The sequence below is a fragment of the Panulirus ornatus genome, chromosome 29 (genome assembly GCF_036320965.1).
Source record: "Panulirus ornatus isolate Po-2019 chromosome 29, ASM3632096v1, whole genome shotgun sequence".
Classification (NCBI taxonomy): domain Eukaryota; kingdom Metazoa; phylum Arthropoda; class Malacostraca; order Decapoda; family Palinuridae; genus Panulirus; species Panulirus ornatus.
The window spans coordinates 446,347-466,263 of record NC_092252.1 but is presented as its reverse complement, the minus strand read 5'-3'; the positions used below and the strand labels follow the sequence as shown (position 1 = coordinate 466,263).

The window sequence follows — 19,917 nt, the reverse complement described above, 5'->3', positions numbered from 1 at the left end:
GAAAAAATCATTTAGCCATTCAAAGAACAGCTGGAAGCTCATAAAGCTAATAAAGCTAGCCTCTTTGAACAGAGCTCTATACCAAAGGAGGAGGTAGACAAGCTTAGCAAGCAATAAGCAATTATTTCATTCACCAAAAACATAAAGAGAAGATCCAGCAAACTCTCAAGCACAAGAATGAGAACATCCTGACTTTAAGAGGAGTTGTATAAACTACATCAGGATACTGAATAGCCCTGCAAGACTTTGAGGGAAACAAAATGTTACACTAAGTGGATCGTCTAATCGTCCAAATGACTGTTCCCAACAAAAAGAATCCCTTTCATGTTAGTGCAAGTGCTCCAAAACTGCATAAAATGCTCTGAAATCTAACAATAACCACAAAGTCTTTAATATATTGCAAATTCTTAGGTATATTTGGATCATCCCAAGTATCTGGGGTTTATTTGTTTTATCTTTTGTAATTAGGGTTTATGATTATGCTACATACTAAAATCTACTTCATCTGTTTGGGAGTATATGCTTGGTCAACAGCTTTAGCTGATCAATGACCCAGTCCAACAGCATGGGCTGGGGGGTGAAGACCCCTGAAGACTTCACCATGTATTTATCCACTGCTCATGTATGGCATCCAAACAGTGAAGACCCCTGAAGACTTCACCATGTATTTATCTACTGCCCATGTCTGGCATCCAAACAATGTCACTGGGGCTACCATAACTTCAAACATACCCATTTTTGCACTCAAAGATAACCTTTCTTTCCACATATTCCTCTGTGTTCCCAAAACCTTTGTCCCCTAACCCACGCTATGACACACTTTCACTTTAGCAGTTCCATTCAATGCCATTTCCACTCCCAGTTTTCAAAACACTCCATTTCTTTCCATTTTCTCCATTAAAATTCTTCTCATCCAACCTGTTCTGCTCTGCTAAACCTGATAACCTTACTTCCAATCACACTTAATATCAACATCAGGTGAGGATATTCCCTCTAAGGCCCAGTCCTCTGTTCTTAACGCTACCTCGCAAACGCGGGAAATGGCGAATAGTATGAGAAAAAAAAATTTATTTATCATTTATTTTGCTTTGTCGCTGTCTCCCGCGTCAGCAAGGTAGCGCAAGGAAACAAACGAAAGAATAGCCCAACCCACACACATACAAATGTATATACATACACATCCACACACGCAAATATACATACCTATACATCTCAACGTATACATATATATATATACACACAGACATATATATATATATATATATATATACACACATGTACATAATTCATACTGTCTGCCTTTATTCATTCCCATCGCCACCCTGCCACACATGAAATAACAACCCCTTCCCCCCTCATGTGCGCGAGGTAGCGCTAGGAAAAGACAACAAATGGCCACATTCGTTCACACTCAGTCTCTAGCTGTCATGTAATAATGCACCGAAACCACAGCTCCTTTTCAACATCCAGGCCCTACAGAACTTTCCATGGTTTACCCCATACACTTCACATGCCCTGGTTCAATCCATTGACAGTACGTCGACCCGGTATACCACATCGTTCCATTTCACTCTATTCCTTGCACGCCTTTCAACCTCCTGCATGTGCAGACCAAGATCACTCAAAATCTTTTTCACTCCATCCTTCCACCTCCAATTTGGTCTCCAACTTCTCCTCGTTCCCTCCACCTCTGATACATGTATCCTCTTAGTCAATCTTTCGTCACTCATTCTCTCCATGTGACCAAACCATTTCAAAACACCCTCTTCTGCTCTCTCAACCACACTCTTTTTATTACCACACATTTCTCTTACCCTTTCATTACTTACTCGATCAAACCACTTCACACCAGATATTGTCCTCAAACATCTCATCTCCAGCACATTCACCCTCCTCCGCACACCTCTATCCATAGCCCACGCCTCGCAACCATACAACATTGTTGGAACCACTATTACTTCAAACATACCCATTTTTGCTTTCCGAGATAACGTTCTCGACTTCCACACATTCTTCAATGCTCCCAGAACTTTCGCCCCCTCCCCCACCCTATGATTCACTTCCGCTTCCATGGTTCAATCCACTGCCAAATCCACTCCCAGATATCTAAAACACTTCACTTCCTCCAGTTTTTCTCCATTCAAACTTACCTCTCTCCAGTTTTTCTCCATTCAAATTTACCTCCCAAATGACTTGTCCCTCAACCCTGCTGTACCTAATAACCTAGCTCTTATTCACATTTACTCTCAGCTTTCTTCTTTCACACACTTACCAAACTCAGTCACCAGCTTCTGCAGTTTCTCACATGAATCAGCCTCCAGCGCTGTATCGTCAGTGAACAACAACTGACTCACTTCCCAAGCTCTCTCATCCACAACAGACTGCATACTTGCCCCTCTCTCCAAAACTCTTGCATTCACCTCCCTAATAACACAATCCATAAACAAATTAAATAACCATGGAGATATCACACATCCATGCCGCAAACCGATATTCACTGGGAACCAATCACTTTCCTCTCTTCCTACTGGTACATATGCCTTACATCCTCGATAAAAACTTTTCATTGCTTCTAGCAACTTACCTCCCACACCATATACTCTTAATACCTTCCACACAGCATCTCTATCAACTCTATCATATGCCTTCTCCAGATCCATAAATGCTACACACAAATCCATCTGTTTTTCTGAGTATTTCTCATATACATTCTTCAAAGCAAACACCTGATCCCACACATCCTCTACCACTTCTGAAACCACACTGCTCTTCCCCAATCTGATGCTCTGTAAATGCCTTGACCCTCTTAATCAATACCCTCCCATATACTTTCCCAGGAGTGCTCAACAAACTTATACCTCTGTAATTTCAGCACTCACTTTTATCCCCTTTGCCTTTGTACAGTGGCACTATGCAAGCATTCCGCCAATCCTCAGGCACCTCATCATGAGTCATACATACATTAAATAACCTTACCAACCAGTCAACAATACAGTCACCCCCCTTTTTTAATAAATTCCACTGCAATACCATCCAAACCTGCTGCCTTGCTGGCTTTCATCTTCCGCAAAGCTTTTACTACCTCTTCTCTGTTTACCAAATAATTTTCCCTAACCCTCTCACTTTGCATTATATTATCATACTTAATTGCTGTCTCCTGCATTAGCAAGGTAGTGCAAGGAAACAAATAAGGAATGGCCCAACCCACCCACATACACATGTATATACATAAACATCCACCATGCACATATACATTTCAATGTATACAAACATATACATAAACAGACATATGCATATATACACATGTACATATTCATACTTGCTGCCTTCATCCATTCCCAGCTAAACCCTTCCATACATGAAATATCATCCACCCCCCATCCTCCAGCAAGGTAGTGCTAAAAAAAAAAAAGAAAAAAAAAAGCCACATTTGTTAACCCTCAGTCTCCAGCTGTCACGTGTAATGCACTGAAACCACAGCTCCCTTTCCACATCCAGGCCCCACAGACCTTTCTATCGTATACCCCAGATGCTTCACATGCCCTAGTTCAACCAACTGACAGAACGTCGACCCTGGTATACCACATCGTTCCAATTCACTCTATTCCTTGCACGCCTTTCACCCTCCTATATGTTCAGGCCTCGATCTCTCAAAATCTTTTTCACTCCATCCTTCCACCTCCAATTTGGTCTCCTGCTTCTCCATGTTCCCTCCACCTCTGACACACATATCCTCTTTGTCAATTTTCCTCACTCATTCTGTCCATGTGACCAAACCATTTCAACACAACCTCTTCTGCTCTACCAACCACACTCTTTTTATTTCGACACATCTCTCTTACCCTTTCATTACTTAATCAAACCACCCCACACCACATATTGTCCTCAAACATTTCATTTCCAACACATCCACCCTCCTCCACACAACCCAATCTATAGCCCATGCCTCGCAACCATATAACATTGTTGGAACCACTATTCCTTCATACATACCCATTTTTGTTCTCCAAGAAAATGTTCTTGCCTTCCACTCATTCTACAATGCTCCTAAAACCTTCACCCCCTCCCCCATTCTGTGACTCACTTCTGCTTCCATGGTTCCAACTGCTGCTAAGTCCACTCCCAGATATCTAAAACACTTCACTTCCTCCAGTTTTTCTCCATTCAAAGTTACCTCCCAATTAACTTGTCTCTCAACCTTACTGAACCTAATAACCTTGCTCTTATTCACATTTAATCTCAGCTTTCTTCTTTCACACACTTTACCAAACTCAGCCACCAACTTTTCCGGTTTCTCACCCTAACCAGCCACCAGCGCTGTATCATCAGCGATCAGCGAACATAGCAAACAACAACACACTCACTTTCCAAGCCCTCTCATCCACAAGAACTTTTCACTACTTCTAGCAGCATACCTTCCACACCATATACTCTTCAGATCTTCCTGAAAGCAACTCTATCAACCCTGTCATATGCCTTCTCCGAATCCATAAATGCTACATACAATTCCAACTGACTTTTTAAGTATTTCTCGCATACATTCTTAAAAAGCAAACACCTGATCCACACATCTTCTACCACTTCTGAAACCACACTGCTCTTCCCCAATCTGATGCTCTGTACATGCCTTTACCCTCTCAATCAACACCCTCCCATACAATTTCCCAAGAATACTCAACAAACCTAGGCCTCTGTAATCTGAACACTCACCTTTACCCTCTTTGCCTTGTACAATGGTACTATGTATGCATTCTGCCAATCCTCAGGCACTTCACCATGATCCATACATACACTGAATATCCTTACCAACTAATCAATAACACAGTCACCTCCTTTTTCAATCTATTCCACTGCAATACCACCCAAACCTGCCACCTTGCCAGCTTTCATCTTCCACAAAGCTTTCACTACCTCTTCTCCGTTTATCAAACAATTCTCCCTGACCCTCTCACTTCGCACACCATCCTGACCAAAACACCCTATACCTGCCACTCTATCATCAAACACATTCAACAAACCTTCAAAATACTCGCTCCATCTCCTTCTCACATCATCAGTACTTGTTACTACCTCCCCATTAGCCCCCTTCATCAATGTTCCCATTTGTTCTCTCGTCTTAAGCACTTTATTTACCTCCTTCCAAAACATCTTTTTATTCTCCCTAAAAGCTAATGATACTCTCTCAACCCAACTCTCATTTGCCCTCTTTTTCATCTCCCATACCTTTCTCTTGAACTCCTGACACTTTCTATTATACATATCCCAGTCATCTGCAATACTTCCCTGCAAAAAGTGTCTAAATGCCTCTCTCTTTTCTTTCACTTATAATCTTACTTCTTCATCTCACCACTCACTACCCTTTCTAATCTGTCCACCTCCCACCTTTTTCATGCCACAAGCATCCCTTGCACAAGTCATCACTGCTTCCCTAAATACATCTCATTCCTCCCCACTCCCTTTATGTCATTTGCTCTCACCTTTTGCCATTCTGCCCTAAATCTCTCCTGGTACTTCCTCACACAAGTCTCCTTTCCAAGTTCACTTACTCTCACCCTTTTCTCCCCAACATTCTCTCTTCTTTTCTGAAAACCTCTACAAATCTTCACCTTTGCCTCCACAAAATAGTAATCAGACATCCCTCCAGCTGCCCCTCTCAGCACATTAAGATCCAAAAGTCTTTCTTTCACACACCTATCAATCAACAAGTAACCCAATAATGCCCTCTGGCCATCTCTCCTTCTCACATACTTATACATATCTCTCTTTTTAAACCAGGTATTCCTAATCACCAGTCCTTTTTCAGCACACAAATCCAAAAGCTCTTCACCATTTCCATTTTCAACACTAAACACCCCATGTACACCACTTGTTCCCTCAACTACCACATTATTCACCTTTGCATTCAAATCACCCATCACTATAACCTGGTCTCGTGCATCAAATCTGCTAATACACTCACTGAGCTGCTCCCAAAACACTTGCCTCTCATGATCTTTCTTCTCATGGCCAGGTGCACTCCCATCTCTCCTCATCCACTTTCAGTTTTACCCATATCAATCAAGAATGTACTTTCTTACACTCTATCACATATTCCCATAACTCCTGCTTCAGGAGTGCTACTTCTTCATTTGCTCTTGTCCTCTCACCAACCCCTGACTCTACTCCCAAGACATTCCTAAACCACTCTTCCCCTTTACCTTTGAGCTTCGTTTCACTTAGAGCCAACATATATCTAATGATATTTCAAAAGGCATATTAAGCAGCCAAGGGATAACAATGGAAAGGTCTGTAGGGCCTAGTTATGGACAAGAGACTGTGGTTTCAATGCACTACACATGATGGGTAGAGAATGTATGAAAGCAAATAAAGCTTTTCTTCATCTGCTCCTAATGCTACCTTGCAAATGGTAAAAATGGCAAAAGAGTATGAAAAAAATACTTCATAGATTCAAATCAAAGAATAAAGAAAGAGAAAGGGACTACTTATAAAGACAACTGATAAAACACTGCTTAATTTGGATTCCATCGAACCCAAGGAGAGTGATACTTTTTCTCATAGACCTTACACTAACTTATGTATCTTTTCATGGAAAACATACAGTATCCAATTTGCTGGATGCTTCCACAAGATAATGATTGTTTGGAGAGCAAACAATCCATTATGACTATTCACAGTTTTTGAAACTTTTTATTTCATTTTCTTATATACATTATTCATTTTTTCATATATACATTATTCATTTTTTCATATATACCATGGATATGTAAAGATAGAGTGAAACCTGCTTTGAGTTACCAAAACCTGAACATGTAGGAGGGTGTGAGTTACACAAGAGATATGGCAAATTGGAGACTTTGGAGCTATGTGGTGCACATGGAGTTATGTACTGCCAATGGGCTGAACCAAGGCATATGAAGTGGTAAGGAAAGCTACAGAAAGGTCTGTGGGGCTTAGCCGTGGATTAGGCAATCTCTGGTTTTGGTGCATTATACAGAACGGCTGGAGAGTGGATGTGAGCAACTGAGTGATGTTTCTTCATCTGTTCCTGGTACTACTTTGATAACATGGAAAACAAAAAACAAGTAAGATCTTTCAGGCATATTCCCACATATCATTACAAACCTGTTAACTCTGTATCTTCCTTGCTGACATGCCTTTAAACCTAGTACATTCACCTTGATGCTCTTAATTTGTTGATATGAATATTTTTTTTTTTTTTTTAAATTTTCCAAAAGAAGGAACAGAGGGGGCCAGGTGAGGATATTCCAAAAAAGGCCCAGTCCTCTGTTCTTGGCGCTACCTCGCTAACGCGGGAAATGGCGAATAGTTAAAAAAAAAAAAAAAAAATGAATAGATTATCATGTATTTTTTCTTCTTCTTTTTGAAAACTGAGATCTTTCAACTTATCAAAATCTTGAAATAGTTCATATGCTCAAGACTAACAATTCTATTTCCCTTTAACTTATTTTCATAAGTTGGACTGGTGACCATGATATGCAGGTCAATCTTACTTTTGTATACATTAAATATTTTCATTTTTACTTTTCTGTCTCTCATTATGAAAGTCCTCGTTACCATACCAACCATTACGTGGCTTGTAGTAACATGATACCTATGTTCCCCTTGAATTCAAGTTTCTCATATATGATCACTCCTGGACTAAAAAAATGAAATCTGTACAACTGAAATGTTTATTTTGCTTTGTCGCTGTCTCCCGCGTTTGCGAGGTAGCGCAAGGAAACAGACGAAAGAAATGGCCCAACCCACCCCCATACACATGTATATACATACACGTCCACACACGCAAATATACATACCTATACATCTCAATGTACACATATATATACACACACAGACATATACATATATACACATGTACATAATTCATACTGTCTTGCCTTTATTTATTCCCATCGCCACCTCACCACACATTGAATAACATCCCCCTCCCCCCTCATGTGTGCGAGGTAGCGCTTGGAAAAGACAACAAAGGCCACATTCGTTCACACTCAGTCTCTAGCTGTCATGTAATAATGCCCGAAACCACAGCTCCCTTTCCACATCCAGGCCCCACACAACTTTCCATGGTTTACCCCAGACGCTTCACATGCCCTGATTCAATCCATTGACAGCACGTCGACCCTGGTATACCAGATCGATCCAATTTACTCTATTCCTTGCCCGCCTTTCACCCTCCTGCATTTTCAGGCCCTGATCACTCAAAATCTTTTTCACTCCATCTTTCCACCTCCAATTTGGTCTCCCACTTCTCCTCGTTCCCTCCACCTCCGACACATATATCCTCTTGGTCAATCTTTCCTCACTCATTCTCTCCATGTGCCCAAACCATTTCAAAACACCCTCTTCTGCTCTCTCAGCCATACTCTTTTTATTTCCACACATCTCTCTTACCCTTACATTACTTACTCGGTCAAACCACCTCACACCACACATTGTCCTCAAACATCTCATTTCCAGCACATCCACCCTCCTGCGCACAACTCTATCCATAGCCCACGCCTTGCAACCTTACAACATTGTTGGAACCACTATTCCTTCAAACATACCCATTTTTGCTTTCCAAGATAATGTTCTCGACTTCCAAACATTCTTCAAGGCTCCCAGGATTTTCGCCCCCTCCCCCACTCTATGATTCACTTCCGCTTCCATGAAACTGAAATGTAAAGATGACAAATGCCCCACACACATACATCAAGGAAAGCAATATATTCTAAGCTGTTACAACCAATTCATTATGATAAAGAGAGAGAAGAGAAGGGCAGTTTTCTTCACAATCATTAGCCGTATAACTAGAAATTCATCTACTGCATTTAGAGGGTGCAACTTTGTACATATAACACATCTTTATCTCATCTGCATCTCAACATGCAATAATGCAGCTCTGCTACAATTAAGTGAACAGTGTTATGAGGAGAAAAGGAAGGTCCTTAATCTACTTAAGTTGGAGGAAAAAGAGGACTGAGGAAGACATGTATACCAACTCATATCTCTGGGGTAAGATGATGTTATCACAACCAGTTCTTTGAATCAGAAGTTACAACCAAATAATATAACAGAAAACTGGGCAAGAAAAGCCTCAGGAGGGACGTGCGAAACATTTCTTCAGCAAGAGTAGTACAACAAACAAATCAAAGATAAAGTGAATAAGGACTAGGAAATCTAAGCCTGCACAACAAGAATGTAAGGAAGGTAGCCTTCCATACTAATACACACAATGAAGTAATATATTTCAAGCTATTGGAATAAAGCACTCCAACTGAGAAAAGTGACAGGCAGTTTTCTTTGAGCTTTTGCCTAAAAACTGAAAATACATCTACCGCACTAAAAGGTTAGTACTGTGTGAATCTAACACCTTACTAATCTCACCTACAGTAAACATGCAGTAATACATTTCCTAAAACAACAAGCAAAGCTTACAGTCAAACTAACCATATTCCTAACAGGCTTTATGTGAAAAGTCATATAAAAAATGAGGGGTCAACACATCAGTCTCTCAGAAAGAATCAAACACTGACCTTTCTTTAGCGTGTCAATATATTCCCTAATTTTTCCCTGAATATCAAGAATGCCTTTTTTTCTGAGGAATTCCTTCACTTTGTCCCCTGCTGACCCTCCAGAAGAAACCAATACAGATACCTGAAATATCAAATCATATCTAACTATTAAGGAAATCAATTGGATTAATATTATAACTGGTAATCTGTTTGGATGCAGCTAGGTGTTCTGGATAAGTAGGTTTTATGGTCAAGCACAGGTAACTAATTTGCAACTGAAACTATTATCCATGGCTTTGTTTGACAGCTCATCAAATCGTTTGTACCAGAAAACCTGCCACTCCTCCTTAGTTCATCTGTCTTGTTAGATGACCATAAAATGCCCGTAAGCTATGGAAACACAGGAAACAATGCATAAATAAGAGCATGAAACATAAAACACCATAAATTCTTTTCAAAATCAGTTTCTATGCCTGAAAGTCTTCATGCCCAATTCAACAGTTACAAGCTTCTGTGTTTCTTTACCATAGTTTTAGGGATGAGGTTGATGATCCAGCAAATGGCACAACCACACTCATCATCTCAATGCTGGAACTTGTGTCTCAAGATATGGCACAGATCCTTGATTCTTGATAAAGAGAAGTAAATGGCATTCATGTCCCTAATTAGCCAAACCTGCCTGCCAATCCTCTCCTAAGCCAAACACTAAATTTTGCATACGGACAGTTTTGTCAGCTTCCAACACCCATATTCCAATTAACCCCTTCTATAACTGCAGTCTTCCTATGATTCTGATACAATGGGCCTTAAAATTAGTTTAATCCTTCACAGATTCACATATTTTTGCTCCTCACCCCTACTCTTGGAAACATATCAGTACAAGTATTCCTCAAATGTTTGGTCCTTCTGTTTTAACTATAAATCAATAGACATCACCTTAACCTTTCTCAAGCTATAAAATCTCCAACAAAATTCAGTCCCTCCAAACCCATTAACTTAAAAATGTTTGTTCTACCCTTCTAAGTCTGCTGACATGCCCCTCTTAACCAAAAAGTTCAACTGTAGTTTAAGTAAATTTGGCAACTCTTTCTTGTTCCCATACACTTTCTAAAAACTGTTCGCAAGTGATTATAACAAACTCTATTCAAAATTTCCTAATGCTATCTTCCTCCTCTAATCTTCTGAGATTCCTTTAATATTGTGAAGAAAAAATATAATCCTTCTAAGAAAATTTTCATCTCTTACTGCATCATTTGTGATTTCCTCATTCTTTTCTATAACCCCTTTAATATGTGAACTGAAAACAAATACTGTATTTTAGTTACTTACCTCAATCTCTTCTGGGTCATTCTCCTCAGATAAGTTTGGTATTTCAATGGAACCCTTGACATCCTTCTGGGGATCTTCATGTAGTATGGCTATCCAGTCCATCTTCAACACCCACTCATAGAAGAATATAAGCTTTCCTTTGCGGTTGCTAGCAGTGGCTTCTCCCTCACATTTTGATATTTCTTTTATTGTTACTGTAGCTGAAAGTACAAAAGAAAATTACTGTGAATCACACTTTTATTACAATATACTGACAAACAGCTCTTTGTACCAAAAAAAAGTACAAAAGAAAATTACTGTGAATCACATTTTTATTACAATATACTGACAAACAGCTCTTTGTACCAAAGCTTATTTGTGTTTACATCTTTTTCCACTGTCAAATCAAATTCTAAAAAGGTATGAGTAAGAGACAAGGAAGGTTGCGAGAAAAGTAAAACAATGAATGTAAGGTAAAGGGACGAAACATAGGGAAGTAAAGATTGAAAAAGTACTGAGCTGAAATGCTTAGAGCAAGCAGCATGAATAATGTGGGAATTTTCTAATATCTTCAATTCCATTTCTAATTGGGTATTTGTTTTGCAGAACTGGCATTTCCAACCCTATATCACGCAAAAGGGGCAAGAATGCCCAATTCCCAGGAAACAACTTGCTGCCTTGCTACCCAGTTGAAATGGAACTGTTCATATCATACTATTATTATACTTTGTCGCTGTTTCACGCATTAGCGAGGTAGCACAAGGAAACAGAAGAAAGAGTGGCCCAACCCACCCACATACACATGTGTATACATACACGTCCACACATGCACATATACATACCTATACATCTCAACATATACAAGTGTTTTGGGAGCAGCTGAATGAGTGTGTTAGTGGTTTTGATGCACAAGACCAGGTTATAGTGATGGGTGATTTGAACGCAAAGGTGAGTAATGTGGCAGTTGAGGGAATAGTTGGTATACATGGGGTGTTCAGTGTAGTAAATGGAAATGGTGAAGAGCTTGTAGATTTAGGTGCTGAAAAAGGACTGGTGATTGGGAATACCTGGTTTAAAAAGAGAGATATACATAAGTATACGTATGTAAGTAGGAGAGATGGCCTGAGAGCGTTATTAGATTATGTGTTAATTGACAGGCGCGCGAAAGAGAGACTTTTGGATGTTAATGTGCTGAGAGGTGCAACTGGAGGGATGTCTGATCATTATCTTGTGGAGGCTAAGGTGAAGATTTGTATGGGTTTTCTGAAAAGAAGAGTGAATGTTGGGGTGAGGAGGGCGGTGAGAGTAAGTGAGCTTGGGAAAGAGACTTGGGTGAAGAAGTACCAGGAGAGACTGAGTACAGAATGGAAAAAGGTGAGAACAATGGAAGTAAGGGGAGTGGGGGAGGAATGGGATGTATTTAGGGAATCAGTGATGGAGTGCGCAAAAGATGCTTGTGGCATGAGAAGAGTGGGAGGTGGATTGATTAGAAAGGGTAGTGAGTGGTGGGATGAAGAAGTAAGATTATTAGTGAAAGAGAAGAGAGAGGCATTTGGACGATTTTTTAAAAAAAAAAAATGCAATTGAGTGGGAGATGTATAAAAGAAAGAGACAGGAGGTCAAGAGAAAGGTGCAAGAGGTGAAAAAGAGGGCAAATAAGAGTTGGGGTGAGAGAGTATCATTAAATTTTAGGGAGAATAAAAAGATGATTGGTTCTCAGTGAATGTAGGTTTGCGGCAGGGGTGTGTGATGTCTCCATGGTTGTTTAATTTGTTTATGGATGGGGTTGTTAGGGAGGTAAATGCAAGAGTTTTGGAAAGAGGGGCAAGTATGAAGTCTGTTGGGGATGAGAGAGCTTGGGAAGTGAGTCAGTTGTTGTTCGCTGATGATACAGCGCTGGTGGCTGATTCATGTGAGAAACTGCAGAAGCTGGTGACTGAGTTTGGTAAAGTGTGTGGAAGAAGAAAGTTAAGAGTAAATGTGAATAAGAGCAAGGTTATTAGGTACAGTAGGGTTGAGGGTCAAGTCAATTGGGAGGTGAGTTTGAATGGAGAAAAACTGGAGGAAGTGAAGTGTTTTAGATATCTGGGAGTGGATCTGGCAGCGGATGGAACCATGGAAGCGGAAGTGGATCATAGGGTGGGGGAGGGGGCGAAAATTCTGGGGGCCTTGAAGAATGTGTGGAAGTCGAGAACATTATCTCGGAAAGCAAAAATGGGTATGTTTGAAGGAATAGTGGTTCCAACAATGTTGTATGGTTGCGAGGCGTGGGCTATGGATAGAGTTGTGCGCAGGAGGATGGATGTGCTGGAAATGAGATGTTTGAGGACAATGTGTGGTGTGAGGTGGTTTGATCGAGTGAGTAACGTAAGGGTAAGAGAAATGTGTGGAAATAAAAAGAGCGTGGTTGAGAGAGCAGAGGAGGGTGTTTTGAAGTGGTTTGGGCACATGGAGAGAATGAGTGAGGAAAGATTGACCAAGAGGATATATGTGTCGGAGGTGGAGGGAACGAGGAGAAGAGGGAGACCAAATTGGAGGTGGAAAGATGGAGTGAAAAAGATTTTGTGTGATCGGGGCCTGAACATGCAGGAGGGTGAAAGGAGGGCAAGGAATAGAGTGAATTGGAGCGATGTGGTATACCGGGGTTAACGTGCTGGCAGTGGATTGAATCAGGGCATGTGAAGCGTCTGGGGAAAACCATGGAAAGCTGTGTAGGTATGTATATTTGCGTGTGTGGACGTATGTATATACATGTGTATGGGGGGGGGGGGGTTGGGCCATTTCTTTCGTCTGTTTCCTTGCGCTACCTCGCAAACGCGGGAGACAGCGACAAAGTATAAAAAAAAAAAAAAAAAAAAAAAAAGATGTTCTGGAAGGAGGTAAATAAACTGCGTAAGACAAGGGAGCAAATGGGAACTTCAGTGAAGGGCGCAAATGGGGAGGTGATAACAAGTAGTGGTGATGTAAGAAGGAGATGGAGTGAGTATTTTGAAGGTTTGTTGAATGTGTTTGATCATAGAGTGGCAGATATAGGGTGTTTTGGTCGAGGTGGTGTGCAAAGTGAGAGGGTTAGGGAAAATGATTTGGTAAACAGAGAAGAGGTAGTAAAAGCTTTGTGGAAGATGAAAGCCGGCAAGGCAGCAGGTTTGGATGGTATTGCAGTGGAATTTATTAAAAAAGGGGGTGACTGTATTGTTGACTGGTTGGTAAGGTTATTTAATGTATGTATGAATCACGGTGAGGTGCCTGAGGATTGGCGGAATGCGTGCATAGTGCCATTGTACAAAGGCAAAGGGGATAAGAGTGAGTGCTCAAATTACAGAGGTATAAGTTTCTTGAGTATTCCTGGTAAATTATATGGGAAAGTATTGATTGAGAGGGTGAAAGCATGTACAGAGCATCAGATTGGGGAAGAGCAGTGTGGTTTCAGAAGTGGTAGAGGATGTGTGGATCAGGTGTTTGCTTTGAAGAATGTATGTGAGAAATACTTAGAAAAGCAAATGGATTTGTATGTAGCATTTATGGATCTGGAGAAGGCATATGACAGAGTTGATAGAGATGCTCTGTGGAAGGTATTAAGAATATATGGTGTGGGAGGAAAGTTGTTAGAAGCAGTGAAAAGTTTTTATCGAGGATGTAAGGCATGTGTACGTGTAGGAAGAGAGGAAAGTGATTGGTTCTCAGTGAATGTAGGTTTGCGGCAGGGGTGTGTGATGTCTCCATGGTTGTTTAATTTGTTTATGGATGGGGTTGTTAGGGAGGTGAATGCAAGAGTTTTGGAAAGAGGGGCAAGTATGAAGTCTGTTGGGGATGAGAGAGCTTGGGAAGTGAGTCAGTTGTTGTTCGCTGATGATACAGCGCTGGTGGCTGATTCATGTGAGAAACTGCAGAAGCTGGTGACTGAGTTTGGTAAAGTGTGTGAAAGAAGAAAGTTAAGAGTAAATGTGAATAAGAGCAAGGTTATTAGGTACAGTAGGGTTGAGGGTCAAGTCAATTGGGAGGTGAGTTTGAATGGAGAAAAACTGGAGGAAGTGAAGTGTTTTAGATATCTGGGAGTGGATCTGGCAGCGGATGGAACCATGGAAGCGGAAGTGGATCATAGAGTGGGGGAGGGGGCGAAAATTCTGGGAGCCTTGAAGAATGTGTGGAAGTCGAGAACATTATCTCGGAAAGCAAAAATGAGTATGTTTGAAGGAATAGTGGTTCCAACAATGTTGTATGGTTGCGAGGCATGGGCTATGGATAGAGTTGTGCGCAGGAGGATGGATGTGCTGGAAATGAGATGTTTGAGGACAGTAAGAGGGTGTTTTGAAATGGTTTGGGCACATGGAGAGAATGAGTGAGGAAAGATTGACCAAGAGGATATATGTGTCGGAGGTGGAGGGAACGAGGAGAAGAGGGAGACCAAATTGGAGGTGGAAAGATGGAGTGAAAAAGATTTTGTGTGATCGGGGCCTGAACATGCAGGAGGGTGAACGGAGGGCAAGGAATAGAGTGAATTGGAGCGATGTGGTATACCGGGGTTGACGTGCTGTCAGTGGATTGAATCGGGGCATGTGAAGCGTCTGGGGTAAACCATGGAAAGCTGTGTAGGTATGTATATTTTGCGTGTGTGGACGTATGTATATACATGTGTATGGGGGTGGGTTGGGCCATTTCTTTTGTCTGTTTCCTTACGCTACCTTGCAAACGCGGGAGACAGCGGAAAAAAAAAAAAAAATTATATGAGTCAGTTGTTCGCTGATGATACAGCGCGGGTGGCTGATTCATGTGAGAAACTGCAGAAGCTATTGACTGAGTTTGGTAAAGTGTGTGAAAGAAGAAAGTTAAGAGTAAATGTGAATAAGAGCAAGGTTATTAGGTACAGTAGGGTTGAGGGTCAAGTCAATTGGGAGGTAAGTTTGAATGGAGAAAAACTGGAGGAAGTAGTGTTTTAGATATCTGGGAGTAAATCTGGCAGTGGATGGAACCATGGAAGCGGAAGTGGATCATAGGGTGGGGGAGGGGGCGAAAATCCAGGGAGCCTTGAAGAATGTGTGGAAGTCGAGAACATTATCTCGGAAAGCAAAAATGGGTATGTTTGAAGGAATATTGGTTCCAATAATGTTGTATGGTTGCGAAGCGTGGGCTATGGATAGAGTTGTGTGCAGGAGGATGGATGTGCTGGAAATGAGATGTTTGAGGACAATGTGTGGTGTGAGGTGGTTTGATCGAGTAAGTAACGTAAGGGTAAGAGAGATGTGTGGAAATAAAAAGAGCATGGCTGAGAGAGCAGAAGAGGGTGTTTTGAAATGGTTTGGGCACATGGAGAGAATGAGCGAGGAAAGATTGACCAAGAGGATATATGTGTCGGAGGTGGAGGGAACGAGGAGAAGTGGGAGACCAAATTGGAGGTGGAAAGATGGAGTGAAAAAGATTTTGTGTGATCGGGGTCTGAACATGCAGGAGGGTGAAAGGAGGGCAAGGAATAGAGTGAATTGGATCGATGTGGTATACCGGGGTTGACGTGCTGTCAGTGGATTGAATCAGGGCATGTGAAGCGTCTGGGGTAAACCATGGAAAGCTGTGTAGGTATGTATATTTGCGTGTGGATGTATGTATATACATGTGTATGGGGGTGTTTTGGGCCATTTCTTTCGTCTGTTTCCTTGCGCTACCTCGCAAACGCAGGAGACAGCGAAAAAAAAAAAAAAAAAAAAAAAAAACATAATTCATACTGTCTGCCCTTATTCATTCCCGTTGCCACCCTGCCACACATGAAATAACAACCACCTCCCCCCGCATGTGCGTGAGGTAGCGCTAGGAAAAGACAACAAAGGCCACATTCGTTCATGCTCAGTCTCTACCTGTCATATTTATTCATTTACTTTGTCGGTCTCCCGCGTTAGCAAGGTAGTGCAAGGAAACACATGAAAGAATGGCCAAACCCACCCACATACACATGCATATACATAAATGCCCACACATGCATATACACATACCTATACATTTCAACATATACAATCATATACATACACAGACATTTACATATATACACCTGTACATATTCATACATGCTACCTTCATCCATTCCCACCACCACCCCACCACACATGAAATGGCACTCCCCTCCCCCCAGCATGGGTGCAAGTTAGCACTAGGGAAAGACAACAAAGGCCACATTCGTTCACACTCAGTCTCTAGCTGTCATGTATAATGCACCAAAACCACAGCTCCCTTTCCACATCCAGGCCCCACAAAACTTTCCTTGGTTTACCCTACACGCTTCACATGCCCTGGTTCAATCCATTGACAGCACGTCGACCCCGGTATACCACATAATTCCAATTCACTCTGCTCCTTGCACACCTTTCACCCTTCTGTATGTTCAGGCCCCAATCGCTCAAAATCTTTTTCACTCCATCTTTCCATCTCCAATTTGGTCTTCCACTTCTCCTCGTTCCCTCCACCTTCGACACATATATCTTCTTTGTCAATCTTTCCTCTCTCAATCTCTCCATGTGACCAAACCATTTCAACACACCCTCCTCTGCTCTCTCAACCACACTCTTTTTATTACCACACATCTCTCTTACCCTCTCATTACTTACTCCATCAAACCACCTCACACCACATATTGTCCTGAAACATATATTTCCAACACATCCACCTTTCCCCGCACAACCGTATCTATAGCCCATGCCTCACAACCATATAACATTGTTGGAACCACTATTCCTTCAAACATACCCATTTTGCTCTCCAAGATAACGTTCTCACCTTCCACACATTATTCAATGCTCCCAGAAACTTTGCCCCCTCCCCCAACCTGTGACTCACATCCGCTTCCATGGTTCCATCTGCTGCCAAATCCACTCCTAGATATCTAAAACACTTCACTTCCTCCAATTTTTCTCCATTCAAACTTACCTCCCAAATGACTTGTCCCTCAACCCTACAGAACCTAATAACCTTGCTCTTATTCACATTTACTTTCAGCTTTCTTCTTTCAAACACTTTACCAAACTCAGTCACCAGCTTCTGCAGTTTCTCACTCGAATCAGTCATCAGCGCTGTATCAGCAGTGAACACTCACTCATTTCCCAGCGCTGTATCAGCAGTGAACACTCACTCATTTCCCAAGTCCTCTCATCCACAACAGACTGAATACTTGCCCCTCTCTCCAAAACTCTTGCATTCACCTCCCTAATAACCCAATCCATAAACATATTAAATAACCATGGAGATATCACACATCCATGCCGCAAACCGATATTCACTGGGAACCAATCACTTTCCTCTCTTCCTACTGGTACACATGCCTCATATCCTCGATAAAAACTTTTTACTGCTTCTAGCAACTTACCTCCCACAACATATACTCTTAATACCTTCCACACAGCATCTCTATCAACTCTATCATATGCCTTCTCCAGATCCATAAATGCTACACACAAATCCATCTGTTTTTCTGAGTATTTCTCATATACATTCTTCAAAGCAAACACCTGATCCCACACATCCTCTACCACTTCTAAAACCACACTGCTCTTCCCCAATCTAGATGCTCTGTAAATGCCTTCACCCTCTCAATCAATACCCTCCCATATACTTTCCCAGGAATACTCAACAAACTTATACCTCTGTAAGTTGAACACTCACTTTCATCCCCTTTCCCTTGTACAATGGCACTATGCATGCATTCTGCCAATCCTCAGGCATTTCACCATGAACCATACATACAATGACTATCCTCACCAACCAATCAAAAACACAGTCTCCCCTTTTTTAATAAATTCCACAGCAATACCACCCAAACCCGCCGCCTTGCTAGATTTCATCTTCCGCAAAGCTTTCAATACCTCTTCTCTGCTCAACAAATCATTCTCTCTGACCCTCTCACTTCGCACACCACCTCAACCAAAACACCCTATGTCTGCCACTCTATCATCAAACACATTCAACAAACCATTAAAATATTCACTCCATCTCCCTCTCGCTTGACCACTACTTGTTATTACCTCCCCATTTGCCCCCTTCACTGGTGTTCCCATTTGTTCTCTCGTCTTACGCACTTTATTTACCTCCTTCCAAAACATCATGGAAATAAAATAGTATATAAGAAGTCAGAGAATGAGAAAGCACGGAGAAACAATGCAACATGAAATAAAAGAATGAGGAAGCACATAACAAAAGTTGTCCAAGAAACATATGGATATACAAAGACAGGGAGATGTTACTCAACTCTGCCTGCACAAGGATACACTGAGAGTGAAGAGTCAATTTGGTGAGGCTGTAACACTGAGAGTCCAGTCTCATCAAAAAACTTCTCACCACAAAGCATATTTCCCTGAAACTGAAGTAGTGCTGCCTTGGGTTGCTTGACCCTCTGAAAAAAGATCCTGGGTAACAAGAGGACTCTCTTAGATATTGGTAATGAGGTAGTATTAATGAGAAAACAAAGATGAGAAAGTATGGTAGATGAAATGGCTACACTTTACATACAATATTTCAATTGTAGTTAAAAAATTGATGCCAAAGGCATTTTCCAATCTATGCTTTATTCTGATATAGAAAACAGTTACTGTTCACAATATTTCATAAGTAGTCACTATATCATATGCATAAAATTCCAATCTGATTAATCTTCAATTCAAGTGAAGACATCAATGCATCAAATGCATAACAACAGTAGAGAAATCCATATTATAAATGTGGATATTTCCAAATTCTTTTGTGTTCTGAGTTCAGGAAAAAAATATTTTATTTTTATTTATTTTGCTTTGTCGCTGTCTCCCGTGTTAGCGAGGCAGCGCAAGGAAACAGACGAGAGAATGGCCCAACCCACCCACATACACATGTATATACATACACGTCCACACACGCAAATATACATACCTATACATCTCAATGTATACATATATATACACATACAGACATATACATATATACACATGTACATAATTCATACGGTCTGCCTCTATTCATTCCCATCGCCAACCCTCCACACATGAAATAACAAACCCCTCCCCCCTCATGTGCGCAAGGTAGCGCTAGGAAAAGACAACAAAGGCCCCATTCGCTCACACTGTCTCTAGTTGCCATGTAATAATGC

General features: G+C 41.2%; 1 protein-coding gene across 2 annotated transcripts in view; it reads right to left on the bottom strand.

Moving 5' to 3' along the window:
• Positions 1-19,917, bottom strand: part of LOC139757986 (activator of 90 kDa heat shock protein ATPase homolog 1) — an 80,834-nt gene that overhangs the window by 40,523 nt on the left and 20,394 nt on the right. For both annotated transcript variants that reach the window (XM_071678926.1, XM_071678927.1), the window contains exons 3-4: positions 10,845-11,044; positions 9,537-9,657 (exon numbers count right to left, since the gene is read on the bottom strand). In XM_071678926.1, the coding sequence (XP_071535027.1) occupies positions 9,537-9,657; positions 10,845-11,044 (321 nt within the window). The remainder of the gene's footprint in view (positions 1-9,536; positions 9,658-10,844; positions 11,045-19,917) is intronic.